Source organism: Branchiostoma floridae, chromosome 13 (assembly GCF_000003815.2).
Source record: "Branchiostoma floridae strain S238N-H82 chromosome 13, Bfl_VNyyK, whole genome shotgun sequence".
Classification (NCBI taxonomy): Eukaryota; Metazoa; Chordata; class Leptocardii; order Amphioxiformes; family Branchiostomatidae; genus Branchiostoma; species Branchiostoma floridae.
This window is the reverse complement of record NC_049991.1, coordinates 3,041,282-3,053,707: the sequence shown is the minus strand read 5'-3', so window position 1 is coordinate 3,053,707 and position 12,426 is coordinate 3,041,282. Positions and strand designations below refer to the sequence as shown.

General features: G+C 39.8%; 2 protein-coding genes across 5 annotated transcripts in view; one reads left to right on the top strand and one right to left on the bottom strand.

Annotated features, from left to right (window-relative positions):
* Positions 1-2,365: 2,365 nt before the first annotated feature.
* On the bottom strand, positions 2,366-10,139 carry LOC118428885 (putative RNA-binding protein Luc7-like 2). Of its 4 annotated transcripts, XM_035839163.1 has the most exons (11): positions 9,938-10,074; positions 8,086-8,178; positions 7,537-7,595; positions 6,493-6,587; positions 6,050-6,148; positions 5,688-5,798; positions 5,356-5,499; positions 4,896-5,072; positions 4,704-4,792; positions 3,995-4,279; positions 2,366-3,500 (listed from the first exon to the last, which is right to left on the bottom strand). In XM_035839163.1, the coding sequence occupies exons 4-11, from the start codon at positions 6,505-6,507 to the stop codon at positions 3,206-3,208; spliced, it is 1,215 nt and encodes a 404-aa protein (XP_035695056.1). In that variant the 5' UTR covers positions 6,508-6,587; positions 7,537-7,595; positions 8,086-8,178; positions 9,938-10,074; the 3' UTR covers positions 2,366-3,205. The 4 variants fall into 4 exon arrangements, with proteins under 4 accessions (XP_035695056.1, XP_035695057.1, XP_035695055.1 ...); XM_035839164.1 differs by lacking the exon at positions 7,537-7,595; XM_035839162.1 differs by having other exon boundaries at positions 7,537-8,150; positions 9,938-10,035.
* Positions 10,140-10,354: 215 nt separating this feature from the next.
* Positions 10,355-12,426, top strand: part of LOC118429334 (protein FAM234A-like) — a 14,490-nt gene continuing 12,418 nt past the window's right edge. The window contains exon 1 of the mRNA XM_035839815.1: positions 10,355-10,419. Coding sequence (XP_035695708.1) covers positions 10,386-10,419 — 34 coding nt within the window. The 5' untranslated portion in view covers positions 10,355-10,385. The remainder of the gene's footprint in view (positions 10,420-12,426) is intronic.

Sequence of the window (12,426 nt, the reverse complement as noted above, 5' to 3'; positions counted from 1 at the left end):
AGAATGTTTGTATGCAAAAGTGTGAAATTTGATTACTTCCTTCAACTCTACATCTAGTACCATACATTATGTCATACCTGTGACGCGAAAACGTTCGATACGGGTGTTCCGGACCGTGTGATAACTTCCGTATCACACAGGTTCTAAGTTTGTATCACACAGGCTTCCTTCGAGTAAATCGAATTATTTCCGACCAAATACGACACGGTTAAAAATTTGAATATCGGATTCGGACGTTAGAATTGCTGTTGTTACAATCTTTTGTTCGGGGACACAACAATTTCTCAACTTCTGGTGCATTTCGCATCGAAATATGTGTTTTCTCAGGTGGGCATGACATAAATAAAATACAACACGGTGTATTCCGCATCACCCTCGGTCCCAGCCCTCCCGCGGGTCGGATCACCCTCCGGCCTTTGGGCGATCCTTCCCGCGGTCGGGCTGGAACCTCGGGTGATACGAAATACAACGTGTTGTATTCTATATATTACATAAGTTATGTTACATTCACTGTGGTACTTGTAATAAGTTAAGACACTATAGATTTCCCCTTAAACTAATTGACAGTAAGATTCTTTAAAGTGCTTGCATGTTAGTCTGCGATTTAACGAGTTTGTTCTGCAGTTGTGGTTTGAAGTTTTATGAGCTTATGTATTATTATCCCTTGACAAATTTGTCAAATATCATTGAGATTGTTATCAGCAGAGTATACACCGTAAATTACAATGTATAGATAAATAAAAAACAGATGTATGTCGACTTTGTGGGCTGAATCATTCAAGGCAACACCAGTTTTAACAGCTAATACTAATAATACTAATAGCAGTTAAATGTACATTTACTACCTAGGCTAGTGGTGTGTACCTAAAACCCGGATCTGGAATTGAACCTAAAAATGTTTAGGTCCAAGTAAAACAAGTGCTTTAAAAAAGCTGGCATTTTGCCAAGGTTTGCGTAATATACATGTAAATGCTTTTTTCCAGTTATTGGAATGTGCTGAAACTATTGTTTATACTAAATGGATGTCAAAAAGGAAACAACAACTATTGAAAATTGCCCTCCTCCTGGACTCGAACCCGGGTCGCACGGACCGTAGGCTGTGCAAATCAGGCTGACGTCAGAGGTATTTGTGTAGTGGCCCCTGAACCCGGAAGTCACTTCCCTGCATCCTAGCACTTTTCAGAAAATGATATCTCAGCAATCGTTTACCCTCTGCTTTAACATTTTTACCTTGTCACGATCTCCATAGTACATACTACAAATCTGGTAAGTTTGAAGGTCCTGTTCTTTTTCGATATTACAGGGCAATCAATGAAAAATCGTGGCGTGTTCGGAAAATGCCATTTTTGCACTGGAAATCCTACTAATGAATATTAACTATTTCGCAAGGGACTCTGGGATAGGCTATATGTAACTGTTACATATCTATATACAATTTATTAGGAAAACATGTCATCTTTATGAATTGCTAATGCAGAGTTAAAATGTAACAGCAATCATTTGATTATATGCAGCACTAGGGCTGGGTACCGGTACAGAAAATTCAGGTCCGGTTCAGGTCCAGATGATCAGGTCCAGGTCCGGACCTGAACCTGATTGTCTGTGGAAACTTGTGAATGGACGATATCAAAAAGAATGGTCCATTTCGCTACAAAGAAATCTGTTTTGTGGAGTATTCAATTCCCACTGGCGTTTAAAAATGCCACAAGGCTAACTGTCTCTGTACGATTGACTGTAAAACTTGGTAGAAGTGACTATAGATTCTACCCTTCTTCGCTCTTGTCATTTTCTTCGACGGGTAAGCCCCAAAATGTGTGAACGCCTTATCATATAAATCTGTTCCAATTTTCCAATAGGTCCAACATCCGGTCCACCGATTTTTTTCAGGTCCGTTTTTTCCTTACCGGTCCAGTAATAAAAACCGGTTTTGTACCGGTACAACGTAAGGTACCCAGCCCTATGCTGCACCAATCTAAGGAATATCATACTTCATTCATAAAATCCAATGACATATCAGCTATAACGGACCACAAACAATGACTCATGACAGAGCTTTTAAGTATACAGATGCATTGCAAAAATTGAACAGGTCCGTTCATTCCAAGATTCCAAAATTGGCTACTCTGGCGACAAGGCATTTTGCCGCTATGGCGACAAAATGCAAAAAAAACCCCTAAATGTCAGGAGCCAAGTCCGGACTTGCAAAAAGCTATCTTCCTTTTTTTGTTCTAAATCAGCTAAAACCTTCCATAGACTTAAAGTCCGGACATGAACCTGAATATGAGTTTAGGTACGCACCACTAGTACTACCCTTCCACTGATGTCCAAACAAAGAAACTACTTAGTAGTAAAACTTTGGGACCCATTGACAAGACAGACAAGTTTTATTGTCTGAAATTTCTGAACTAATCCCATCCAGCAGTTTAATTTCAAAGCTTCTCTCAAGTCAACAACAATCATGCACAGATTAACACTAAAGCCAATGGATGTAATTCATTTACATGCACCTTTAATGTATTGATACAAAGTCTTCTCAAGTAATCTTCGTTTACGACATTAACTGATAACCAGGACAAGCACAAGTATGACGCTATTCAGCAATATTAAATGGAAGTTCAGAATGAAAAAAAAATGCTAAAATCTTGCAGAGCTTCTGTATAATATCAAACTTTCCAGTTCAATTGATTAACCTTGTGTAACCATTATTGAACTAACTCCTGATACCATAGTCTATGATTCTTGCAGTGGAGTATACAGCATGCTAAGCACATTATGCCTATTTAATGACCGATAGGTCCTTATTCCTGCACACATCTGTGTTGGGAAAGCTAAAATTCCAACACATTTTATCTAACATTTAAATCTAAGTACTGGAAACTGCTAAGTCAGTGACACTACTATGCAGCAGGGCTATGTCTAAATTGTTTATGTACACTGTATGCATTCGTAAGAAAAGGACTTGTACAAGATATCCACAAATAATCCCTTAAGCTTTCTCTATAACTACTAGAGAACCTCATGTTTATGAATTAAGTTACATGTAATGAGCTGAACAAGGACAAGACATGTGGTTCAATGTGAACTGACTGCCCAAACTACACAACTCTCTTGGTAACTTAGCTGATTATACTTGAATGGAGATCTTGTGTGACTACACGTATGAACAGAATGCTGGTGGGTTTTGTATACCCTTCAGTCCCGTCTGTCATTCTGACTCGGGGGTCCTACTGCGACTCTTACTCGACCTGGCTTTCTCCCCATTTGCTGATTCCTCCTTTGGACTTTCCTCCCCGTCTTCCTTTGTCTTGTCCTCCTCTCTTTCGCGGGAAGATTGTCGACTCCGCTCTTTGGATCTCGACTTGGACCGTGCCGACCTGCCCTTTGACCTCGACCTGCTGTGCCTGCGAGAATCTCCTCGGTCTTGCGAGCGGTTTCTGCGCCGCCTGTCGGTCGATCTCGACCGCCTACGTCTTCTCTCAGAGGACCTGGACCTGTCACGACTGAAGAATACGCCCAGTCAAAAAAGGGATATCAATATAGCAAGTTGTTTCTATCCTGAAAGATATACTGTACTCCAGAGGGTATTCCAGTTCTGATAGTAATATTTTTGAAGCATGTGTGTTCATCATTTTCCATCCTTAGCAACCTAATTCTTCTATCTATATGACCCCAAAGTTGACCTGGAACTTAAGCAATTATCCCATAGGAACCAATAGTTAAAGTCATTATTCCCATCATGCATCACACCCGATGGGTCTGCATGAAGGGGCAATACTTAGTTACTGTAAATGCAGAAATGTTCGCGGTGGATTAATGTTCGCGGTTTTCGCGGTGACCACTTCACCGCGAAATTAAAACCACCGCGAACATTTTTCTACTATAGTATTAGGTTTTGTGTACATAAATTCGTGGTCTTTTAAAAAATAACACTCTCCTCTGGAGTACAGCATGGCTCTGAATATTGTACAGGTGTAATGTGTTTGGTGTTAATTACCTGCGCCTTCGTCTCTTCCTGTCTCGGCTGCGAGAGCGACTTGGCCTTCTGCGATCATGACCTCGGGAGCGGCTCCGGCGACGATCACGGCTACGGGAGCGGCTCCTACGTCTCTCCCGACTGCGCGAGCGACTTCTGCGACGGTCACGACTTCTCGAATCCCCTCTTCGCCGTTCGCGACTACGAGATCGACTCTTTCTGCGGTCACTTCGGGGCTTGCTCTCTCGCCGCTCTTGACTTCTAGAGTGGCTGCGACGTTTGGGACTGCGTGACTGCGAGCTTGGCCTGCACAAAGAGAGATGGAGTAAGTTTCAACATGCAACGAATGGAACAAATTCTGCCTTGGCTCTAGGACTGAACAACTCACATGGGTGCTACACTTACTTCCAAAATGGCATCAACGTTTCTACTCACCACGAGGCCCCAAGGTCCAAATTTGAAGATTGTATGTAGTACTAGTCAGGGGTTTCTTGTCCTGGCAAAAGTGTCCACAGAAATAAATGATGTAGTTCAGTCACATGCTTGTGAACTTGTCTACCAGTGAAATCGGTCTAATACCACGTAAGCACACAAGTCCACACACTGTCAAAAAGAGCCATCTAAGTCCACAAGCCTGATTTCAATGGTCTTGTCTATAAGCCTTGAGCCTAATACATTTGTGTCCTGGGTAACTAGCTGCTGCAAGGTAGCCAATGAGAGAAAGACGCACCTGCTGTCCTTTTCTTTCTCTTTCTCTCTATCCTCGCGACGCTTGGCTCTCTCCACCTCTCTCTTCTCCCTCTTCTCTGCCACAAGATTCTGAGATGGGTGAAAAGTAGGTAAACAAGTGTACATTTTTTATCACTTCATATTCTGTAATGGAGAGTAAAGGAAAGAAAAGTATAACTTTTATTTACAATACCTTAAGGTCTTTGAGCTTTTCACGAATCTTGATAAACCCGATGTGAAGCTTTCCTCCGAAATGGTCCGCCAACCTGCGGTCGTTGTCGTGGAGACCCAGGTATGCCGAGCAGACCTCGCAAACTCGCAGCTTCTGCTGTTGGAAGCTGGACGCAGGCATTGAGTTCCGATACTCTTCCTACAAGACAGACAGGCATGTCTTAGAGAATTTCCCAGCATATTTGAAGGTGTACTTTTCAATGTCTTGGCATTTTGCAGTTACAAATTAAGTGAAATCATAAAGCATACAAAGGTGCAGGATTCTTTCTTGTAAGCTTCTGTAGTTGAGCACTATTTGTGTTAAAATGATCAACATTCAATGATTTAACACCTAAACAGTGGGAAACAAAAACACACACACACACACACACACACACACTAGAAACAGTGATAAACAGTGTAAGTTTAACATGACTCTTAACCTCTGCTTCTGCTTTCTTCTTGCGCGTGTCCTCCACTTCAGACATCATCTTCATCGACTCATCCACGTTGCCCTCTTCCCCAAGTTGCTCTGCCTCAGCAAGCTTCTTGCCTATCGATTCAGCAAGGTCGTGTACCTTGTCAGCCTGGAAAAATACACAAAGGTATACCTTCAGTACAGACAGCAATGGTTACAGCAAGGCTATGAAGCATTCAGTACATTCACAGTACCAAAAATAAAGGTCCAAGAGCTATCTTAAGTACAGTTGAGAAACATCCGGTTGAATACACAACTTCCTGTTGTAAAGGCATGGCGAGATGTTGTTTTTTGTACCTTGGCCTGGATTTCTGCGCTCAGTTCCTCCTGAGTCTCAGCCAGTCTCTTCTTTGCCAGTTCTGTACGACGGTCACAGTCGGCGATGAAGGTCTGTAGGTGTTCCATTGCCTACAGAGATACAAACCATTAGAACAATTGATTCATGATATACCTAGATAGCAGTTTGCCTAGAAAAATACAAACACTTCTGCATTTACAGTAATCTAAATGCTTCAATTTTTAAAAAAATAGTACACAGGTAGGTAAGGTAGTTGCTTTCTTGTAACATCTTGCCAAATCTATGATATTATTTGATGCTAGTTGATTCAAATTGTACCCTTAGAATTACATACACAAGAGGGTCACAACTAATGACTTACATCAATCTCATAGTAATAGTCCTTCTTCTCTGATGCTATCTTGTAGTCAGCTCGTAAGGCCAGGTCATGCACCTTGGGGCACTCACCAAGGTCCATCCTCTGAAAGAACAAATACAAAATGTCAATGAATAGGTTTCATTTACATTTACATCTAGTTCTTAAAAAAAGGCACTGTTTCACTGTTACCACAAAAAAAGGACAGCTACAGAAGATGATATATCAGGGCTCGAAATGCCACCTGCATATGCAGGTTAGTGCAGGTAAAATTGGAGCTGTGCAGGCATTTTTGATTTCTAGCTGCACTTAACCTAACCTGTACCTACTGGGCTTTATGGTGCAGGTAAAATTTGTCTGGTGCAGGTAATTTTCAATGTTATCGTAAATAAAAGTATTTCAATCCCTCTATATGCGTTGAAGACAGTATATTACAAACTCGAGCTTACCGTGCTGGCCAGCATGTCATGGGGACAGCATTCCAATAGGAAGCTCTTACACACATTGTCATCTGTGAACCTGACCTTGGAGCGCCCTGGATCACCTGCAAACACACCAAGGGTATATGAGAGGGGTGCAACACACACAGGTATGGCTGGTGGCTGTGTGTGGGATACACGTTTTCTCACATGCCAAATTTCATCTAAAGGTGGACACACTTCTCAGACTGACTCCGACCATGCTCGACTTTTGGCATGTTGTTTTCTTTTTTGGATCAGAGGTGAAATGTATGGCCAGCTCAATATTCTTTCTTTTTCCTGGATTTGCCACAAGCTTCCCATTGAAAATGAGGGTGTATCTTTACCTGAAATTTTCAACTGTTGCAGTGTATTTGTTCCTCAGTACGGAGTGGATATTTTTGTTACATTATTTTCAAACTCAAAGCAATTGTTGAGGGTGAACGTCTTCATTGGATTGTCTGTAGTTCAAAGCAAAATCAGCTCTCAGGGAATATAATAACTGGTAGAAACAGCAAAAGCATACCTGGCTCTCAGATTTTGAGCCCTCGATTTTCACATTCAAAAAGTGTGTTATTGCCAAATGACCATTTTCTTAAAATAAAAAGTGAATCATTACAAGAAAAAGAGACTTGGAACAGGATACGTGATACCTTTTATCAGGTTGTAAATATCTATTATCATAAAATCTTTGGTCATGTGGCAAGTATTCTACTTCTGAACATTACTTTTCTTTAGGATGATCTGATCTCTCAAAAACCTAGAGTCAGGTATGACTTTGCCATTACTGGCCTCTGAGAACAGATTAGCCTAAAAACTACAGAGTCCATTGCTTTAGCTTTCTCTTGTCAAATTTGAAAAGTATTAAACACTTATTTTGGGCATTTCTTCCCAGGGTGTCTGTTTTGATAACTACAAGCATGGCCATGAGTAAGGGAGATTCTCCCCAAGTCTCAGGTTGGTACGTACGCTCTCCTGTGGCAGAAGGATGGAAGTTGGGAAGCAAAAAGTGAGACATGCAAGTTGAATACACACTGTGACTGAAGTGGCCCCTGCTTCCCTGCCACGCTGCACCTTAAGTGTACCTCCGCCATCTAGAACAAAGGGGTTAGAGCAGGGTAACCCAGAACTACACCATTTCCACCTCCAATTTTTCTCATCTACATTTGCCACATCGTTTTTCTTTTCACTCTCAACAGCTAGTAATAGGTTCACAATTTGTAGCTGACACAACTTTGCTAAACTGGCCTGCTTGCAATCCAGAGAAACTTGCATGAAGCAATCACGTGTAAATGCCAAATTCCAAGTTTTAGTAATGATCATTGCAGATGAACACATCACATATCCCCTAGGTCTCAATGTTAAGATGTAAACGAAAGAAGAAAAAAAAATTGCACTAGTATTAGCATGTCATCAACTTCATCTTTGCAAAGTGCAGGTTTACCAGTCTAGGATGAGCACCAAGATCATACAGTTTCTTGTCCAGATATTAAAGAAAGACTAACAACTGCAACAGCACAACTTGCAGACATGTTCATTTAAACACATGGTGAAAAGCTAGGACGTATATATGTGGTAACTCACGGCTCGGCGAGCATCACGCTTTCTTAATTCCCTGGCTGAAGGCAGGCATACATACACATAGATCCCTTGTAGGAACAATGGCCAAATAGATGTCTTAGATAAAGGAAACACAATGTAGAAGACAGGAGTGTCAAGTAATACTGTACGTATGTGTGTGTGTGTCTCTATACAGAATATAAACAAGTTGTACAGTGAAACCAAAACCCTACAGGTCTGAGTCTTGTTTTAGGGAGCACACTCCAACCAACAAGGATATCATAGATAATAGTCTTCTGCAGACACATGTAGTTCTGTGAATTTCCTATGGACATCAGGACCAAGAAAGCAAATGTCTGCCACTTTGTTTTATACACTCAAGTTTAGAACCAAATTTCAGTGCCACAGAAATTTGTAAACAAAACTGCATGACTTTAAGGTTTGTTTCCAATCATCTTGAAGTTCCCAACTGTATTTCAAGCTCATATTCTTGAGTTTCTCCACAAAGAGTTTTGTTTGTTTGTTATTGGGAAAAAAATTTTTAAAGACTTTGTAAATTTTTGAATAAAACAAAAGTGACTACATTGCAATCTGGTCGCTGAAACTTAATTACTATAATAAATCAGCCTTAATCCACTCTACATATTTCACATATATCACTTAATGTAATTGTAAATGACACACATGGATGTACAATTGTCTGGGTTATGTAATTTGGTTGTTACTACAATACCTTGAATATTGCCACTGTCAAGAGTATTGTGTCACATCTACTTTGTGATGCATTTAAGTTAACACCATAGATTGATTTATTAAAAAAATGGACCTGTCAAATTTGTGAACTGAAGGATCGAAAATGATGAAATACTTTTGACATTTTTAGATGTCAAAAGTATTTCATCAAAGAGTATTTTAGAAAATACTTTTTAACAATCTGGCCTCTATAAATTCCATTTGCTTTTTGTTGTTGTTTTTTTTTTTTTTGAGCAGGAAAAATGTTAGTCTTTTTCCTGGAGGGCAAAATTCCTAACAGGGAAGCCGGGGACGTGCAAAAAACCGGAGGAAAAGGTATCTCCACGGAACGGATACGCAAATACTTTTTAGTCCAATACGTTCCGCCCCGACTAGAAACAAAAACATCCTGTATATTATATTAAAATTAAATAAGTTTTTCGTTTCTAGTCGCCCCGGCTAATGTTAACTTAATTATTAAACTCAATCTAATCCCAGAAGTACTCAAAATTTTTCAACCATTGTTATAATTGGCAGACAAAAGGCGCATGGCTCATGATTTCATTAATCAAAAATCAAAAATGTACAAAAAAATATTATTTGATGCACTACTAAAAATGATGTGCACGTGGCTCATAATTTCAAATGGCCTCCTAATTTTTATCAAAGTGAAACTGAAAAAGAAAAGTCCAGGATGATTTTTCACCTGGAGGTATTTTGATAACACCAATATCGACGTTTTAGTTAACAACTGTTATTTATTCCGGGTCTGGAGATTTGCGAAACGACGAACCAAGGAGGTTAAATTAACCTCCTTGGACGAACCAAGCGGAACGCCTCTTCTTTGTGCCTGGCACGTTTTCTTTGCCGCCATTTTTGTGGGGCGAAAGCAACGCACTCAGGACCTAAATCGGACAGTTTTCTTTAAAATCCAATCTCTTTCAATGCCTCAAAGTAACTTTGCTTGGGCCTAGACTTTATAATGAAACTAATTTGTGGAAACTATAGGTAAAGTTCTATGCCCTTGGGGCAAAATTTATGAATTTCCAACCTTGTAAAACTAGGCGAACTGCTTCGTTGACCTAGACTCGTCCTACCGTACTTGATGCAAAAGTGGAGCCAAAATAAAGAAAATCCGACTCACCATCCCTCGTTGTGCCCATAAGCTGGTCAAGCATAGCTCGCATTTGCTCTTGGGCCGACATTTTGGCTCTTATTGTGCCAACAGGCCGATATTTCGAGCAAAAATTACAGCAAGACTTTGTACTTTTTGGTCCCTCTCTGCAGAAAAATGGCTTCCCTGCGGGAGACAAATCTCGTTTGGTCTCGTGGTCTGTTGTAGGAATCTCGCGAGATGAATGACGTCACGAAATAGGGTGATGCCAAAGTGATGATAGGGAGGTTATCGTGTTCCATAACTTGTTATTGTTTTATAGATAATAAATCAGCCACGGTAACACAGTTAGCTAAATATTGAATCTTAACAGTATAAAGTATCACTTATTCAACTTTTGCTACACCTTTTATCGAAAAAAATGTCTAATATAAAAAAAGGCCCCCATCGAAAGGTGTAAGCTTCATGACAACCTATCATGGCGGCCATCAAACGTCTGTTGAAACTTCCGGGTGAGTATTTACAACAAATATCATTTATTCTTATTAATCCACACACCTGAAGCTTTCGACTTGGATATCATTTGAAAGAGCACAATCTTGTTCATCAATTGCAATCATGCAATGTTTCATATTGGTGATGATACTTGCAAACTGAGACATGTTTATAGCTCGAGAAATTCGATTTTTAAACGTCGACACGTAAGTTACATAAACATAAACAGCATGTCTGGCAACTGTAAATTGACTTCAATAAGATTGCACTGGTAGAGAGTACCTCAGTCATGCACAGCTGTCTGAAAGCGTCATTCAAATGGCTCTTGCGTTTATAAATTATAAGATCGCGTTAACTATAATTTCTCCAAGCAGAAGTTCGGCTCCGGCTGGTTTTTGACTAGTTTTTTGGTCGGTGTTACTTAGTATGTGAGACTCTCTATTTTGTCCCATTTTCCTAAAAAATGAAGAAAACAGGACAAGTTTGAAGGCCCTACAAAAATTTCTTAAAAGCGCGTCTAAATCAGCCAGAGCCGAACCTCTGCTTGGATAGTGTTAACGTTATAATGATATATATTTAATGTAATGATTACATAACGTTATAATCATAAGAATCCACAAAGGCCAACAACGATGATCTGAAGAGCAGCTCAAACTGGAGCTAAAACTTAATAAAAAGATCCTACCTCGCCAAAATGATCGACTCTACTCTACTCTACTCTTTACAAATGTCCGTTCTCCTGTCGAAGCCAAAAGGCTGAGTGAGTTAGCATTCTGGTTCAAAAACTGTGGTGTCATACGTGTATAAATTTCTTCCACGTATGAAACCAACGTTAACGTATGAAACCTCGATTTTTTAACCAAAGTGCTTAGCCTGGCTGAGTGCAAAGCAGGTGTTTCGTACTTTTACTAAAACTTTGATTAGAAACACTAGAATTGAATATGAGACCTTGGAAATAGATAGATGAATACAAATCATTCAGCAAGCAATTTTAGGAGGTGTATATTCAGATCAAGATAGACATCCACAGTCATCCTGTCAATAGCACAAGTAATGACATAACAGTTTTGGTCAGTAGCCTGTATTTTTTATATCACAACAGTTTGAAGCTGCCACTCTCATCATTGTACATGTTTTGTTGATTGTATTTATGAAATATCATATTTATGGTAGTTAAGATTAAATAAAAAATCATACAACAAAGATTTAAAAATCTACATTGCTAAACATTTGTTCTTGACAACGTACAACTTAAATTGTACTTGACATTGTATAGGACTGATGCAGTTAGATTTTGTTCAGGATACAAGCAGTTCAATTTGAATGGCCTACTGCAAGTTAAGAATTCCAGATATTCCCAAATGAGTTTCTGTCATGCTGGATAGCTTCCAACCAGCAACAACTGACATGGAACATGAATTTGACCCCAGTCCTACCCCATAGGCATTCATCCTCTCTGCACAGTGCACAGATGTTCATCTTACTTAGCTAGAATTGTTGTAACCATCTGTACAACTTATCAATATTTCATCCTAAGTATGTTAAACTCAACTAAGTGCTACACCAAATCAATGAAAGCATTCACCCTTCATTTTGAAACCAAATTGGGTTTTAGAAAATGGAGTAAAGTTCCTTCAAAGCTAGTCATTGTTAGGGTTACATGGTCTTCCTTGCTACCTAATGAGTTGGTAATGGTAGGTGCACATTCATTTCCCAAGTTACTGTATTAGAACCTTTAACCAGCAAGCTTGTGCTGTACATGACTCAAAGTCTTTGTAACTAGAAAGCGGTCTGCCTCAATACCACAAACGACCACAAACGACTCGGAAATACCACAAACGACCACAAACGACTCTAAAATGCAGTGTATATGGGTCAAAGACCTTGTGTGGCGCTCTGGAGACATTGTTTACACATTTATAAATTTAAAAAACGCAGCAAGTCCTGCGTATTCACCAGTTATTTCGAGTTAGTCCGCCGGTTTCAAGATTGGTCACGATGGCTGAGCGCACTGTCAATAAATA

Excerpts from the sequence above, each read along its gene's own strand:
- LOC118428885 (XM_035839161.1), bottom strand. The coding sequence starts at position 9,998 with ATGTCGGCCCAAGAGCAAATGCGAGCTATGCTTGACCAGCTTATGGGC. Across the intron at positions 5,073-5,355 it reads AGAAGAAAGCAGAAGCAGAG|GAAGAGTATCGGAACTCAAT; the intron begins GTTAAGAGTCAT and ends TCTGTCTTGTAG. Across the intron at positions 4,793-4,895 it reads AAAAGCTCAAAGACCTTAAG|AATCTTGTGGCAGAGAAGAG; the intron begins GTATTGTAAATA and ends CACCCATCTCAG.